The 18,306-nt window shown below is 36.6% G+C and overlaps 1 protein-coding gene across 1 annotated transcript; it reads right to left on the bottom strand.

Annotated features, from left to right (window-relative positions):
- Positions 1 to 279: 279 nt before the first annotated feature.
- TMEM244 (transmembrane protein 244) lies at positions 280 to 11,728 on the bottom strand. Its single transcript, XM_010081506.1, has 6 exons — positions 11,696 to 11,728; positions 6,756 to 6,841; positions 6,107 to 6,180; positions 3,075 to 3,200; positions 1,241 to 1,285; positions 280 to 374 (listed from the first exon to the last, which is right to left on the bottom strand). Exons 1-6 carry the CDS (start codon positions 11,726 to 11,728, stop codon positions 280 to 282), a joined length of 459 nt encoding a protein of 152 aa, XP_010079808.1.
- Positions 11,729 to 18,306: the final 6,578 nt, after the last annotated feature.

Genomic DNA, 18,306 nt, shown 5'->3' with positions numbered 1-18,306 from the left:
GTCATTGCTCTTATCCTCCTTGTGGTTTATTTGTTTTAAAAAAGAAACAGTAAATCTAATTATTTGCTTAGTGGAAAATGTACATACAAAAGCTAACAGTGATTACATACAACAGCTAGAAGTGATGACATTGACATTGCAAACAAATGTAAGATACAAGAAGCCTGGTAAGCCAAATCTTAGCCTTACAATTACACAGTTGCTAACCTCATTTTAGCTACATTGTTAATGAAACAATAGAATTCATATATATGTGAAGGTAAGTTCTAATTTTCCTTTTCAAAAATCATCTAGAATCGGGTAAATGAAGTTGTCTTTGAACAAGCAGTATGCCAAAATCTGTCCTCCACAAATCATTGAAATTACTCCAGATCCTGAAAGAAAATATATGACTTTTTTATATTAATTTTTATAGTGGAATACAAATGTTATGATAAAACTTTAAACAGGCATTCTTTTCATCATCCTTTTTTTTTCAAATGGCCTGCCTACTTAAACATTTTGCCCACGGCTTTAACCCCTACAAAGATATCAGCCCCAGCAGCTGCTGATGCAAAACCAGTTGCAGGACAGGGAATTTATTTGCCTGTCCCCATCATTTAGGTGTATACTGCAGCTGTCAGTCCTTGTTATCCACCACATAAGAAAGAAGAGCAGAAGCCAGACCTTTTCCCTTAACTACTTTTCAAGATAATGTATTCTAGTACAAAGATATGCTTTTAATTTTACAGAAAATTAAACATTCAGGAATGTAGGTTTGCCATTCACTCTATGGAAATGTGATGACCAGGATTTATCTCATCTGTCGTAAGTACCTGTGCATAGTGTTTAGAAAAATTGCCTCTGAAGGTCCCTGTTTCTTTACATTGATTGTAAAGAATACCAAGGATAGTATTGAAAAGACAACTGTCTTTTTCAAACCTCAATTAAATGAGATAGTTTGACTAGGCAGGACTTAATCATGATTTATTTCAAGAACATGAGCATATCTTCTGTTTGTTAGCAAGGTTAGTGCAGGCTGAGTACATTCTGGTGCTAAAAGGCAAGGCAAATGTTAGCCCAGTGTTACTTTCCTGTGTCATTAAAAGAAGTCAAAATTAAAAGCATGTATTTCTTCTTTAAATGTTGACAATTCTCAAATGAGTGAGACAGCAGACATTTAATAGAAACAATTCATATTGTAAATACTAATTTCCTGCACAGTCTCTAACAATTTAAACTGTAAGGAATCTAATTATACCTAATGCCAGCCACCAGTGTAACATCAGGGGGAATTCAGACATAACTGCAAGAAGAAAAGGAGAAATGTAAATTTTTAAATAATAAAGATGGGGACATGAAAACATTATATTATGTTATCAAAGGTCTGCTTAGTTATGTTTCATAAATTATATACTTTACATTTACTGAAATTGCAGATTCATTTTTAGGTCCTGATCATTCAAACACTTGGCCTTACCCTTAAGCTTAGCCCCCTGAGTGATCCCACTGGAAGGCAAGTCTTGAACCTAAAAAGTGTGTGCTAAACAGAGCTTTTAGACTCTCTGTGAAAGAAATGCCTTTTTCATTACTTACCTGTACATGGTTTAGCACAACAGCGACACCGATCCCCTGGTAGAGTGCCTACATATTGCTGCAATCCAAATAAATTAAGCTGCCTGACATTTTCAGTTTAATGGGTGATGCAGTGCGTGAAAGCCAGGCTGGGTCTGCACGCTGCAAGGTAGCGCTATTGCACAGCGTTCTCTCTCCTGTGTCAGGCACTTGCCCTCGCCTCACACAAGCTGACCCACATCCCCACTGTATGACTGACTGCAGGGCCACTGTGTGACCCAATATTGTTCCCCCCAAAGAAAAGCTGACAGGACTGTAGAGGTAGTGAAGTGAGCTGGGAGGCACACTGCATATGCTGGCAGCTCAGAGTCAGCCAGCAGAGCTTTGGTTGGACATCTGAAAGAAACAATAACATATCTGGGATTGTTTGGACATCAAAATGTATAATCTAATATAATGATGGAGGACACCTTCCTGTATAAATTATATACAAAGCAGGTTTTGCTGTAGTTTTTGTAAATTCCTAGATTTAATTACAAAAGTTATCCATAAGGAATAACAGTAATTTAAATTCCAGGAAATTAAATTCAGTAGATGAGAAATTATGCTTAATTTTTTAAGATGAACTTTCTTTTGGTCTCTGGCTTAGCTTGTCATGGGAACAGGGGAATCTCCATATTTATAAAGTGCTAAAAGACAAATGGACAAAGCATTGGAAAATGGAGGACAAATTGTTATGTAGTAGGAAGGGAGTCCTAATTTGTTGGTGATATTTTTCCTATTTCTAAATTCTAGAAAAAAAATACTAAGCTCATTGTTATTGGAGAAAAGAATCCCCAAAGGGTCTCTGGCAAGAATGGGGTTGAAATATATTTCCTAATCAGCCATAGCTGCATTCTGCTAAATAGCATGAAAAGAACCAGGTTACCAGGGACTGGCAAAAAGTGATGATGAGGAGTCTCATTTACAGCAGCCAATTCTTTTCTTTCCTTAGGGGGCAGAGTTTTCGGGGTGGGGGGGTGAGCGAAGATTTGATGATAAAATTCTTTATTTTCCTCAATGAGATTTAGTTCAAATTGTCCGGCTTAAAAGCTTTGAATTGACTTTGCTGAAGCAAGCCTAATTTTTGCTCTGAACTAGAGCTGAAGTGTTAATGAGTAGGTCTTAAAAATGAGGGGGCATGGACAACTGTTAATTTCTCGGTTTAGGGAAAAGCACACCTCCCAGATGCTGAAACTATATATAGGCTGGATCTGTTTGACACGAACTGTTAGATTACAAAAAAAACCTCTGATTTTTTGGTAAGAAAGTAGTGTTCTACAATTGGGCAACAAAACCAGAACTGAATTTTAGATGGCGGGACTTAAATACATGCGTGAGTCAAATGGATTGGAAATATATATTTTTTTAGCTTCAGGATAAAATTATTAAGTTAGTCCAGCAATATAGTAGATGAATAATAGTTGATTGGTCCTTCTATTTGTGATACTTGGCATATATTTGACAGTAAACCTACTTACCAACTGAAGTTATGATGATATGAATAATAGTAACTGTTACAGCATAATCCCAAACCCATTCTTCCACAACCAGGGCAAACAGCAGACCACAAATGAAGAAAGTTATTTCCAATGATATCACAAGAACTGTAAATGAAAATAGGATGTTTACACCACACACGGTTTTGAAAGGCTTTTTCTCATAGTCAAAATAATAGCAACAGGAAGTTAAAATGTCTGAGATAATTATGCATTTTTTACAAGATCAAATATTATTCTAATGTTTTTGTTATAAAGTTCTTTCCTAATTTTGCCACAGACATCTGCATGGGTTGTATCCTGATTTGCCTATAAACTTTAAAATCTTATATATTTTGTGTAAAAACATGAGGATTAACAGGATTATGACCAGTTTATATAGTCTAGATTAGAACTGGTGTAAAAATTTTACTTAGGGACGATCCACCCTCTCTGCATAGGGTGCCAAATAGATTTGGTTGATACTGACATAGATCAAATTTTTCTCATCCAAAACAGAATTGTGTGGTTAATGGGTCATGGTTGGTAAGAAACTTCACAGCTTTCTCCCTGTCACCTTCATTGCATCATATAAATATATATGTTATATGATATATACCAGAACATATATGTATATATATATCAGAACAATTAAAAGATGCGACATGCAAGGTGAGCAGAGCCCATGCATCCGTGTGGGTCTCTACATACAACCAGGAGCCTGGCTTTTCTCAGTGCTGATAGCAAGGCTGTCACAGCTACCACGCGCTCACCATGCCTGACATTCAGCACCTAGCCCTGTGTTGTGTTAAACCATGAATGGGGATTGCCAGCAAAGTGATAATAACTAAATTATGCTGCCAAAAGAGATTGTGAAAGTTATCTGATCAAGCAAATTCCTCTTCTCAGTGAAAAAAATGGTGTGTTTCTGAGTGCTGGTGCTTTCCCTGGAGCATGCCGAGCCATGAGCCATGAACCATGAGCCGTGAACCATGAGCCATGAACCACGAGCCATGTGGTGCCACCAGCCTGTGCTGACTGCTCCCCCAGTGTGGTGCGCAGCTTTGCAAAAGCAATGGCATGGGCAAGCCGTGCCTGCCTTGGGAGCAGGAGAGCGGTCTGGAAGGCATGGAGCAGCTGCCCTGGGAAGGGTGAGGAACCTCATAGCAGCATTTGATGGGCTGTGTTCTTTGACACACCAATGGAGTGCTTAGTTGCCAGTTTGGTTACTTGCTATTATGGGTAATGGGATCAAAAATTATGAGTTTTAGGGCAAAGTTTGACTTCATGCTCAGTGGCTACCTGAGGTAGCAGAGGGCCAAATGGAAAACTTATGATGTCTCTAGCTGTAGTTCTGAGTTTCCGTATGGCAGGCCATAATTGTGCATTTGTAATTAATATAATTTTCTGTCTAAATGCATTGTGGTCTTCTTTTTAATTACACAGGCATATAAAAGTCGCATTTTTTAAATGGATTTTTTTTTTATTGTTACAGTAACAGAATACCCAAGGTTACTGTAGATGAGAGCAGTGAGACCATAGTTATTGTTTCACTGTATTTCATTTATACATTTGGCAGCATTTTGTGGCTTTTAATTTTATTGTTTTCTTTATAGGGTCAATTAGTTCCTACTATAACATGAATCTTTCACCCAGCAGTTTAAAAAAAAATGTAAAAAAATAAGAAAAAGATAACTTGAAAACCACATGTAGTTAGGAAAGTGGGAAAAAGCACTTCAAAAAAATCTGTTTGACAATGCATTTTAGTATTTTTAGTTTATTACATTTCCCTTTAATTTATGCCAATAATTTTATAATTTAGAATGTATGCTTGGGGTAGACAGATGCTCTGTAAACTTTTTTACAAAACTGGGCCAGTAACAATACCTCAGTTCTGAGCTGACTTCCATTTTTATTTTGAGCTTATCTTTTAAAGACATAATACAGACATGAGTGAGACTCTTGAGTAAGCTAATTCTCATTTGCAACATCATTCAGAGACTTCATTGTGCCTATGTGCCTACAGAATTTAAACAGATCCTGTTATGTTTTACTATTCCATGTTACTTCATTGGGTAGACAGAAAGGAGAGTGGACTGCTAACCAGTTGCATGATACAGTTGCTGTCTTTGGCATGTAAACATAATGCATCAAACTAGCTGATATAATTTTGGGGAAAAAAATTATATTGACATAGAGTAATTACAGTAGGGCCCTGAAAAGTAATTCTAATGGAATATGAGTTAATTTTGTTTTCCATTGCTACAACTGAAATGCTCTTTTTTAATCTGAAATTAGGATTGACACTGTGCACCAGGCATTTTTATTACCTTTTTAAGCCTGATGAACTAACCAATTTACTTTTGAGGTTTACTTACTTTACTGACAGATGATGTGGTTTACCTTTGTAAAATAGATTACAAACCTGGTAAAATTTCATGCATGCATGTAATTTTTTAGGAATGACAGTTTAGGAAAAATAATATATTTTGAGAGCTTCAGACAAAAATGCAGAAATCTGTATTAAGATATATAAAGATATGTTTAGGGATTGAGCTACAATTAAACCCTGAAATTTTAATGCACACTGTATTCAGGCACACCAAAATCAAGATTACCATTAGCTGAATGTGGCCTGTTATTCATATCTGTATCCAATATGGTTCATAAGAAATTCGCTGCAGTATGAAAATCAAATTTAACAACTCTGTGGAGGAACTTTACAAAGAATAGGTAATTGTTCTGCAGTGAAAATGAAGCACCCTGCCAAAGCAGCACATTTTCTTCAGATGATGCAAGATCAGAAGAACAACTCAAGGAAAAGCCTACAAATCACTTGAATTATAAGCAGCAATACAGAAATGAGAAGTGCAAGGAAGATGACTAAGCATTTAAATGCAGTGTAGTTAAAATACAGAAATCGTTAGTATTACTAAACCAGCTTTAAAATACTGTGCATAAGGAAGACAAGTTTACATCCAGATACAATCTATTTTCTTGTCTGGGAAAAAAAGAGAGAAACAAACTTCAGATACCTAAATAGTATGGGTTAATCCATGAGGGATTTGTCTTAAAATCAAAAGGTGCCAAACCATCCAACATTTTAATCCTGTGGAAACAGAAAGAATAAATTCAGTCGGAGCTTTTTGATAAAGCCCTAGTGATTATATGGCACGTTATTGGTGGTTTTAAATACGATTTTAGATTAAATACTCTGGGCTCTTACAAGCTCTCCGTGTTCCATTGCATGTTGTAGTCCTGCCCTTGCACAGTGTTCATAATCTCTGCTTTTATTTCAGACATGCCTGGCACTATACATGCTAATCAACTTCTTAAGGGAATACAATTTGTCTTTTTTATTGACTATAAGATCTTTCTTTTCCTTTTTAAATGTCGTCTTTGCTCTTACATTCATTTATTTATATAGTGCAAGTGCAAGGACATAGATTAGAAGCAACATTTTATATCCGCTTTGAGTCTCCATTTGCCAATTTGTGCACTTGAACAAAGGTTCAAGTACAACAATTCAACTGAATTTAAAAAATGTGTTCACAGGATAATGGGCTGGATGCCTCCGATCTGGATGCCTCCGATCTGGATACCTCCTCTACAGGGTCATAGCTCCATCCATTATACCCAGTTGTAATATGCCATCATATTAGCCTAAAGACAAGGAAATCTTACTTGAATACTGCGAAGCACACAGATAGGACCACATAGTACACAGTGTAGAAAACTATCATGCATATCAACAGGTTCACCAGAACAACCTACAAAAGGGGAAAAAGTCAGTAAAACCAAATGCCATGTTTACATTAGGTACATAATTTTCAGAAAATAATTCCAGATTTCTATCAACCATAATATTAAAAAAAATTAGAAAAGAAAGTATTTAGACAGAATTTTTGCTGTTGCTAATTACATAGAGATTCTTAAAGGTTCTTTGGTACATTTCAGCTCCTAATGTGTAGTCGTAATGCATAGTTCTTTGTTTTTATCATAATATTTTATAACAACTATTTATTGAATTTAGAAGTGTTCAGAGAATAAGAAGCACATTTCTTGACAGTTATTACACAGGAGACCTTGAGAGTTTAAGATCATCCAGATGCTTAGCTAGTGTTTAACCTAGTTTTAGCCTAGTTTTTAACTTAAAAGAAATACCATCCTTGTGAGTATGTTGAAACTGTTCTCAAATAAAATATAGAAAATTGTAAAGCAGTAACTGTTAAGTTTTCCAGCCTCTAGAAAACATGGCACCCTAGTGCTTACTTCCAAAGATAAGGATGTAAACAACTCAAATTTGTAATGAGGCATCTTTGTTAAATATTTTTTAAAGTTTAATTGGTTGTGAATTAATTCTAAATAAATTCCAAGTCCAAATGGAAAAAATACCCCTAAAAATATGAGTTTCATAAAGCAAAAACTATTTTATGTTCAGACACCATGTCTTTAAGAAAAGAGAAACATTGTATACAGAGTTATACAAAGAATGTTATGTTTCCTAAGATACCTTGGTATTGTCATTTCTTTCATTCCATTTCAGTGTCTTCATTTCTAAACTGAAGTTTCAGAAGCAATGCAGCTAGGGAAAAACCTGCTAGCTTTCACCTGATGAAGTTCATAAACTTCCTTGGGATCCTTCAAGTGGACGTATCTCTGAACACATATCTCTGATCTTCTAAGTTGGCTTCCTGAATTACGCAGACCCTAAGACTTGTATTCATTCCTACAGGTATAATGTAAAATTATGGTTTGGAGGTTAATATGTTTGGGTAATAATAGTCTTGCTAATGCAGGACATTTCAATTTCTGTTTTTCTGTGGTGATATAATGACATTCCGGATGTTTACTTGGGATCTCATTTTTTAAGTGGGACATCAGGACTAGACATCTCTGTGCATCAAACTTGAGCAACTGTTTTGTCAATATTATGTGCTTGCTTAAGAACATGAAACTGAAGATGTTTACTACAGTCGGTAGAGTACTCAGTAAAATCAGGTCTTCTTTTCTATAGACTCCAGATTTTTTTTTATGTTTTCTCACTCTAGATAGTGCTTTATCATGTCATATTTCTCCTTTCTTCTTTCGTAACTTCTTTGTATCTTTTGTCTTTCAGTGGCCATTTTTAAACTCCCTACCCTTTCTTTATTGTTTTGTTTTCTTCTCTGCTTATCCCCTCCATCCTGCATCTTCTACTCTTTACTTTCCTCTGAAAAAATATTGGTAGAAAGTAGTCATGAGAAAGACAGTGACAGTAGAGAGAATTGCTAACAGTTCCGTATTGTCCATATTTAATGTTGTGCTACATGATGCTTTACAACGGAAGAATAGATGGCTACATTTTCCTTTTTGCTATTGAAACATTCTGGTTTCTGTTTTAGTAGACTATTGTACAAATTCTTAGTCCAGGTACAACACATAAAGCGAGTTAAGAATTTTCTTGCCCTTCCTTCAGTTTGGCTGTCAGACACTTGAAATTAGCAATGTGTGTTTACTTGACTCCTGTGGCAAGACCTCCATACATCTCCAAACTAGGATCCCTTATGCCATAATGATTTAAGGAAAACATAATTGCTATAGTGATTCCACTATTATGTAAATACACTTGGACGTGTAAATATGGGCCCTAAGCCTACACATTTTTGCATGCCCTGCAAAATCCCATGCTGAATATCCCCTGAGATCAATGGAACTGAGTTGATAGCAAGGGAGTTTGGAAGTTTTAATGTTTTATGGACTTCTTGTCCATGATGATTGAAAATAAATTTAAAACGGAAAAATGAAGACTACGATGATGAAATATTCCAAATACAGATATTTGTTCAGAAGTAAATCAATGAAAAGTGGCCCTGCATAAATGAAGTAGTAAGATATAGGGGACTGGATGCAATTTTTCGGTGTATCAGAATGGCAAGCAGAGACTGTGGACTGCATATAGTGAAGCATTATACCAATGAAAAAGAAGCCAGTGTTTAGCCCTTGAGTGGTGACACCATATTTACAATGGGAATGAATTTTGGAAAAAAGAGGTAACAACTAATAGAGGAATAGGACTCAATTCTGAAGAAAGATAAAAGGAATCACATGCGTATAGGTTGGTTACAGGGACCAAAGTAGGGGAAATAATAATTGCATATTCATAACTGAAAAGGAAGAACAATTATTTGGAGATCAACTAACACTAAAGGAATGAAACCAAAAATTTTCAAAAATAATTTCCATTTTGCAAAGTTTGAAACAGACTTGTTCTTTTTATTTATTTGCTTTTATTCAAGAATTTTTACCAAAATAGGTTATTGAGTGCCCTTATAATTTTGGGGATAAACTTGGGTAATGTTCTTGACAAGTTATTCAAAATTAATAAAGAAAAAAAAGAAAATTAAAGGTATAGAATGTTTTTTAAGTTCCCATTTTAAATTAAACTCAGCAGGTAAGACTGCAGTTAAAAATGTAAAACATAAGCCAACCCTCAAGTACAATTTCCATTTTGATATAGTTTGTTACATACTGGTAAAAGGAGCCCTTATTCATGGAGGCAGGGACTCTGGAAAGGGCTGTTAGATGAGCAGTACATCATGCTAGCTCATTTTTATGAGCTTCTCTTGCAATCCTGTGACACAAAATGGGCCCCTAAGGCTTTGGGTTTCAAGGTGGGAGCATATAAACAGAAATAAGGAAGAAGCATTACCTCTTAACACAGCATTGGGAAGACAAAGTGGCATCCAATTTGGCACTAGCGATTTTTGAAGTAAGTTAAGAAATTAAGAAGGTGCAGAGAAGAGCCACAAAAGGGAGCCAGTGGCTGGAAATGGTGGGGTTTTTTTTCATTAGGACTACAGCCCTAAAGAGGTCAATCTGTTTAGATCCGAGGGCTGATTTGATTATGATGGATAAGTACCTTCGCAGGCAGAAAATACCAGATGCTTAAGGGCTCTTTAATCTATCAGAAAAGCCACAAGAAGTAAACAGCTGAAAGTTATAGATAGACAAATTTGAAAGATGCATGAAGGACATTTTTAACTGTAAAGGCAATTAGCCAATGGAACAAACTGCCTTTGGAAAGAATAGATCTTTCAAAGCAGAACCAGATGCCTCTCAGGATGAAGCTGCACTCAAATGTCTCTAACATCATTACTTCTGGCCTTAGTTCTTTGAATGTTTATGTAGTAGATAATGTATTTACAGAACCATCCAATACTGACAGAAGTGTACATACTGTGAATTTAGCAAACTGCTTATTTTCTGTTGCTAAATACGGTAAAGTACTAAATACTGAGTAGAATATCTGTCTCCCACAAGGAGAGAGAACAAGGAGCTTTAATTTCTAATGCAATAGGAGAGAAATCCTGTACAAATTGACAGTTGTCAATAAGTAAATGTCCAAAAGTGTCTTACTCTTTTCTTCTTTCCTTACATCAAAACAAACCAAGCAAAAACTGAGAATGATTAATCTGTCTTAGACCAGTTTGGTCTGAGAGCTAAATACAGCTTCCCCATTTTCAGTCTCTTTAGTGTTATTCTAAATGAAAATTGGCCAAATAACCCATTTGATCACTTCCTTTCCACAGTGTACACCATGGTCACTGTAATGTTACTTGACTGCAATGTCATGTGCGAGTTTGGCAGCCATGCTACCTCTTACCCTCCCTCTCCGCCCCCGGCACCACACACACACACAAAGTATCTCTAAGTATTGCAGCTTTAATCTTTTGCACATTTCTGGTGGAAATTATTTTCATTCCATTGCTCTGAGCAGACGCACACTTCCTGTAATTCTCCTTTATCTGCTGCCCCTTCTCTAGCAACTGCCTCCTTGATGCCTTATCTGCTCTAGATGTAGGATCGTACTGTAATAAAAAGTGGTGAGACAGGACCGAAGTGAAAATCACAGAGTTGAAGGACAGCTGATGACCTGGTGACCTCTAATGACAGCAGGTGAATTCCTAGCCTCTCTTGAAGTCAGTGACAAACTTTCATTGGCATCAAAGGCCCAGGATTCTCTTTGTACCCAGGATATTCTTAGTCCTTGTCTTAGGGATGTAGCGATGTACTAGGTATAGCATGCTTTACTCAGTTGAGTAAGCTAAGGAAATGCATACAACATGGAAATGAAAACCCTTTGAAAGTTTTCCAGTTGTATCACATGCTACTTAATTTTTTTATTTAACATTTCTACTGAAATTTAAACATACATTTTTTAAAATCTCAGAATAGTTTTTATTTTCAAACTATTTTTTCCCTTTCTAAATCCTCAGGTACTTCAAAGTGAAAAACACAAGTTAAAAACTCTTCATTATATGTTAAAACAATGTCAAGAAAAATCTTCAGAAATCACTGGTGTCATCAAATGTAGGATTTTATTGGATGCTTCCAGGAATTACGTCTCATAAATGGAACTACATCACATATTTTGAAATCCTCTTTATAAGGTGTACTTTGCAGTACTTACTACCAGCACTATAGTATAAAGTGTCCCTTTAATTTTATCTTTTAGGATGAGAACACTGAAGAACATTCTGTAAGAATGAAAGCAACAGCTCTTTCAAGCCTCACAGCAGCTGTCTAATTCTCTAAATACTATCCAGTGACATACAACACGAAACAAATTCAATTCCCTTTACCTTGGTTTCAGCAGTTTTGACCTTGAGAGCCATGGACACATGATGAGTGAAAGGAAGTGCTGTTGCTATATTCCATATGCCATTTTCAGGAAGAAGCAGCTGGTTTTCACCCAAAAAACCATTCTGATAGGTGAGTAGAGGACAGAGTGAGGTGAGTTGATTGGATTAAACTGAATTGAGATGGAAGCCATCTGCGAGCTAACTGTAAGCCACTGAAGAGCAAAGAGAAAATCCTACTAGCTCATTTAATGTTCGTACTCTTGTATCTACCATTGGCTAAAGTGTATCTATAATATCATTTGACAGTTTAGAGACCACATTATTACTATTGTTTTCTACCTTCTGGTTTGTTTTTTTTTTTTTTTCAGCATTCATTTGATCACAGTTCCTTGGGCTTATTATGCCTTCCTACTTTTAATTAGTTTTACAATTCCTAACATTAATTCTATTCACTATAAACGTGGAATAGTCCATTCTTCACAATGTTCTTTGATAGCATTTTTCTTTCTTTTATCACTTTATTACATCAAGTATAATTCACATTAAATTGGGTATAATTAGGTTAAGAAATGCCAGACCTGTGTTATGACTCTTCTTCTTTTCCTGAACCATATTCTTTTCCTTCAGTAGAATTAAATTAATGTGCTTTAGAGCAGATCCAGCTTCTGCTGAGCAGTTCCTTAATGGATTCAGATTTGACTTTTTACTGACACAGTATGATTAATTATGCTGTGTTATTTGGAAAAACGAGATCATACAAGGGAACAGTTTCAAAACCAAACAAAGAATGAACTTTTTTCTTTTTTGCTATCACTAACAATATGTGCATGTTTCATTAGGTGTTTTTATGCCTTTTCAATCATACATCATGCTTTAAAATTTAGTTTTCACTCAGCAAATAAGAGCTTTTGCTCACGGATTCCATAGCTCCAGGTTGTGAATACTGTCAGGGAAATTGCTGGTAGTATTGTGTGAAATTCCTTCCTGTGCAAAATGCTAGCGCAAAAATCTGTACGTCACTTGAGTCCTATTTTGAGGGCTGAAGTGATGTCAAAGAAATAGATTGAAACTAAAAACGAAACCTAAATTAATTTGCTTAAGTGGTAGCAAATTAATGAAGGAATATTTGCTTTAGTAAGTGAGAAATATTTGAAAAAGGAACAAAAGGTTTCATTCAAACAGCACTTTATCTACCCCAAAGTATCAGCTGAAAACAGCCATAACCTAAAATTAATTTGCATAAACTTTTGCTGTAACTCTAAGTAGCAAAATAATGGAAAAAGTAATGAGTTGCATTAATCGAAGATCATTATTAAACATAACAAAGGTTTACATTCGCTGACTTATTTCTTCACAATATAAGAGTCAATATAAGCAGACAAAGACTGAGGATAGAACAAAAGTCACTGAGTTTGGCTGAAATTTAATGGAAGCTGTGGGCACGGTTCTGTCAGGAAGACTAGGAGGTTCTTCCCATTCTTATTGTACAGTTGAAAACTTTAAATGCTCTAAGAGAAAGGATAATATTTCTGTTGTGTCCTTGCTTCAGCATCGGAAGCACCAGAGTCGTGGTAATCCAGTGAACAGGAGCAAATCAAAATTGGGAGTGGCAAGAAACTGTGATCCAAAATACTGACTGAATCACTCAATAGTGAATGTTAACAGAAGAGCTGTTGTGTTGCTGTTAGAAAAAGGCCAGGATAATGGAGTAATCACTTTTTGTATTTCTTACTTCCTTAAAATTCTTTTTTTCCAAGGTCAGCTATAGGAAATACAACAGCACCTATTCAGCAGAGGGAGACAGAAGACAAGTTTCAATAGAGGTTAAAATAAATTATCTATTCTGGTTTCAACTAGCCCTAATTTTAAATACAGACTATTTTCTGAAGCATTACACTGCAGATTTTTAGTAAGGCTGTGAGGAAAAATAGTACTTTTGAATAACTGGTGTTTGTGCTGGTTTGCCTTATGGAACTACCCAGGAAACAGTTACTTTGTTAGGATACCGATACCTCACCCTCACATGTTTGAGAATAAATACTGTTATTTGCCAATTGGCTGTACCCACGCACTTTCTTTGTATTGACATGTGATGGACAACATTTAAGAAACAGACAATTGCAGAATGGAGAATAACTGAAGACAACTTTAAAAAGTGAAATTAAGGATACTTCTATAGGGCAGTATCTCTTTTTTAAGAAACTGATAATGGCACTTATATACTACCCAGGCAACCTAGTTCCTATCTGCTACCTGGGCCAAAACAAAAAGTCAATTTGTAATAGTTAACAGCGAGAAAATTTTTATAAAAACTTCCTGCTAAGTTTACTGCCTAAGCTTACTGCTTACAGGATTTTTTTTTAGAATGTTCCCACTTAAGCCCACAAATTGCCATGCTGTCAAATAGCACTGCAAAAATAATCAACAAAAATTTGAAGAACTATATAATACAGCAATATTACATTATTATCTCTCATTTAAACTAACAGGTGATTTGTGTTGCTGTCACGTTGATTGTGCTACAGGACTCTGCTTTATGAAGTAGAGCTGGACCCAGAAATCACATTTCTTAGGTAATTCCAAAAATGGAAAAAAAAGTCTTAAAATCAGGTAAATTACTAAAACCTAAAGTATGTTGATCCATTATTCTAGGATCTTTAAGAAAATAAAAAGATCAACCAAATGGATGCCGTCTACATTGTGTGGTAAAAAATTCTTCATTAACTGAAGGATGATGACATCAAAACAAGTGTACTCTGTCTCCATCTGCTGATAGGGAGGAACTATAGCTACATTGTGTACGAGGGTAGGAGAGCTTGGAAAAGAGTAGCTGCAACTGGTTTTGTTCTTTTATTACAGTAACTGGAAGACTGTCAATGCAGTGAAGGGAACTTGATGAAAATGCATTTTTAAAAGAGAAAAGCAGTAAAAGTTATTGACAGAATGTGCTACAACTTTAGCAAATACAGCTTAATCATATTCTATGAAAGACAGACCATACATTTTGGTGTTGGTCATATATGCATTATACAGCCTTAATATGACAGCTTGGCTCCCGTATGGAAGGAGATAGAATTGTGTGCAGTCTAGGCTCTACCTCTATGAGGATTAAAGTGATTAGGTTCTTTCGTTCTTTAACTTCGGTTGCAGATGGATACATTTTGAGGGAATGGGAATTCTGAGAATTAAGTGGAAGCAGGGAATGTGCTTTGAATGTATTAGTCTATCATTAGTTCCAAATTTTGTTGGATTGCCCTCATTCCTCGTAATATCATGTAAAAGAGCTTTCAATATAATTGATTAAATAAAAGGTGAATTTTAGGGACTTCCAGCTCCTGAAAATTTGTCTTCTTGAATGTCAGTGTAAAAGCTCACGAACTCTAAAATGTTCATAGTACTGAAAGAATTCAACTCAAAAAATTGGTATAATTCTTTCTGATTGGCAAACTGTAAATGAACTAGATTATTTTAGAGATAATTAACTCCACTGAGCTACTTGTGTCTAAGGAGCTGTCTTAATTAATAGCAAAAGTGGTAAACAACATATTTCGTTTTGTTAACTGACACTGTTGGCTTTGTGAACAAGTTCAAATAAAGCTTGAAAGTATTGGCAAATTAATGATTTTAATAGGCTTTATTTATTCTTATTCAAACTATAAATTAATTTTATTGTTTGTCAATGGTGTGGGATTGATAGAACTGAAAATGAAGTCTTCTGTTTATCCAGAGAGAAGCTATAACTCTTCTGCAGCAATGTAAACTTTCTACCTTGGCTCCACCGTATGTCTAAGAACGAAGTTTAATTGTCTGTTTAAAAAAAATAATCAATACTTGGCCTTTCCACTGAGACACTTAATGTGCTGATTACCACAAACCTACATTTTGAAGATATTCTGGCATCTCCACTAGTGTTAGTGGGAATTTTTGATGAGTACAGTGGAGCAATTAAAAATCTATTCCTAAATCTAGTCCTAAAGGACTAGACCCACAAAAACTGAGGAGTGGGTGTCAAAATTGCTGCTACAGTTGGAGGAAAATACCATGATCACACTGGATCAAACAATTTGAGAGAGGCAAGGCTGCTGCAGCTCCATGCCCTCAGGTCCAAACAGTTGCAAGGCTGAAGACGTATTCCGAGTAAGCACACACACACAAAGCATACATATACATCACATATATGCATGTATATACATATACACCATATAGATTACACTCAGGCACACAGAGTAGTCACACAAACACAGACAACAGCAATGGTCTTATCCTGCTTCCCTCTCTGGCTGAGTAGGTTGGAGGCCCACTAGTGACAATATGTATTTATACACAGGTGCAAGGTAGGTCCTTCCAGTTGCTGGACTTGGACACTCAGTCTGCCCAGTAACTGGGCCCTGGATCCCAGTCTCCTCAGTTGCTGGAACCTGGACATATGAGCCCCTGAGGCTACAACCCCACTCTGGCTGCTGGTCCAGACTGTCCCTCACACACAAACACACCTTTCCACATTTGTTCCTCCCCCAATCACCTAAATCTCTCCTTTTCCAGTCTTTGGTTCCTCCCCTAAACTTTGCATAATAAATCCTGGGGAATCCCAAAAATGTTCTTCCCCTGTGTCCCATACTGTGTCCCATGCCCCTAAGCAATAACCCCCTTAGCCTGAAATGTGATCCAGAGAGCTGCTCCCAATGACTCATCTTGATGAGTGTCACACCTGGGCAATGGGACTGAGGCTGTCCTGGTAAAAACCTGCAAGGAGACTGGACAAGGTGTTTGCTCCTCAGGAGGCTGCAATTTGGGTTCCCACCTGCCATTGTGTGTCCACGCTCCTCTGGGCTTGTGGAGATGAACCAGCGGCTCTCCTTAATGAGCCTGGGAGCAGCCCATCATGGTATTACTTGGGCTGACCCTACAACAGACTCTCTGTGCTCTGTTGTGGTTGTGCAGATGGACTGTTAACCACATAACCTAACAGCTACCAAGCCTGGTTTTCTGCCATTTGGAAAAGCCAAAACACAGCTGATAGGATAGAATGGGTGATTTTGGAATGGCAGAACATTTTATGGGATGATCTGTTTTATAACTGATTCAACTATAAATTTTATATGTTATGTAAAAGCTTAAAAAGCAACACCACAGTGTGTGTAGATTAGTACCATAAAAGTACGGGGAAGGCTCCTGGGCCACATGGTGTGATGTGACTGGTGTGTGCTCTACTAGACAGGGTGGCTGTCCACAAGCTGCCCGGCAGTGTGACCCAGGCCTGTGCCAGCCCTTGTGGGCAAGAACCTTTTCCATCGTCATTTAATTTAACGTGCAGTCCCACTTCTGTGCCCAAGAATGTTCCCAGTCACTGTTTTAATTTACTGGGGTGGATGCAGCTGTAGAGTCTAATGGCCTAATGGTCTTGGTTTTGTTCATTGCAGGCAGGTATCCCCAACACAGTAATACATGGCAGTAATTAGCCATCCCTTTCTGGCACTCTGAGGAGAGATTCCAGGATTGATTGGGCATGGAAGCTGAACTTTTTCATTTGCAGAAGCATATCTTCTGATTGAAGAGCTGATTTGAGCACTAGCAAGGTAGTAGAAGGAAATTTGCACTGCCAATAGCTATCATAAATGTGTTAATACACAGCTGGGGGACTGCTGAGGAAGGGCTGTTGGGACACTTCCACATTCACACGTTTCCCTTTGCTCGCCGAAAAGGGAGTTTAAATAAACCTGCCTCAGTGCTTTTGCACTGGGTTCTTAGGATTATGCAGTAATCTTAATACTGCATGTATTTTTTCCTGTTTATGGAGTATTCTTTTGCTGTTTGTCAGGATTTTTAAGAGTGTTTCAAAAACAGCAAGCTTGTGAGCAAGAGATGTCTGTATAGAAGAGTCAGGATAAAGCATGCATTTTCTTATTAGATTGAAAAGGGCCACAGATTCCTGATTTTTGTTATTTGCCATCTTTAGTTTGAACTCATCAGTTTAATACGAGAAAATACAGGAATTCTAAAACTGATCTGATGTAGGGTAAACCATGTCCAGGTTGAATTTCCATTTCCAAAAACTTCTCATTTATCTTTATTTTTTTCTGCAGTCATAGATACAAGCATTTGCCTAGGAAATAAAAATGTGTGCTTTTGAAACAATCGCACATTCACATGCATGAGTTTTTTTTTGAAAATGAGAGTAATGATGGTGCTGGGACATTGTCTATTTTCAGACCCACCATTTCTAGAGAAAAAGTTCTTCCATTGACAAGTAAAAAAGTTTTTTTCTCAACTTTCCATTCCAAAAGCAATTTTGAATCTTCATGTCAAGCACTTTAATACAACAGACAGCTTCTGCTCTCTGTTACACCTGTTGAACTCCATTATCTTTCATTCTGCCCTAATTACATATAGACAAACTCATTCACTTGACCTTGTTGACCCTGCTATTAGAACATTAATTAACTCTTGTGACCGTGATTCATGGCCCAGAACAGAAGGCAAGTCACTTTATCACAACTAGGTTGGCAATTTGGGCTAAAGTATATTTTCAATGAATTGAGCATTTGCCTGTGATCACTGAATAGGAAGTTGAACACAGATGCATTTAGTAACCCAGTGAGACATCTGTGTGT

This window comes from Pterocles gutturalis, unplaced genomic scaffold, assembly GCF_000699245.1.
Source record: "Pterocles gutturalis isolate BGI_N339 unplaced genomic scaffold, ASM69924v1 scaffold30509, whole genome shotgun sequence".
Classification (NCBI taxonomy): Eukaryota; Metazoa; Chordata; class Aves; order Pterocliformes; family Pteroclidae; genus Pterocles; species Pterocles gutturalis.
Note: the sequence above shows the minus strand (reverse complement) of the source record. Positions and strands in the feature narration are given on the sequence as shown.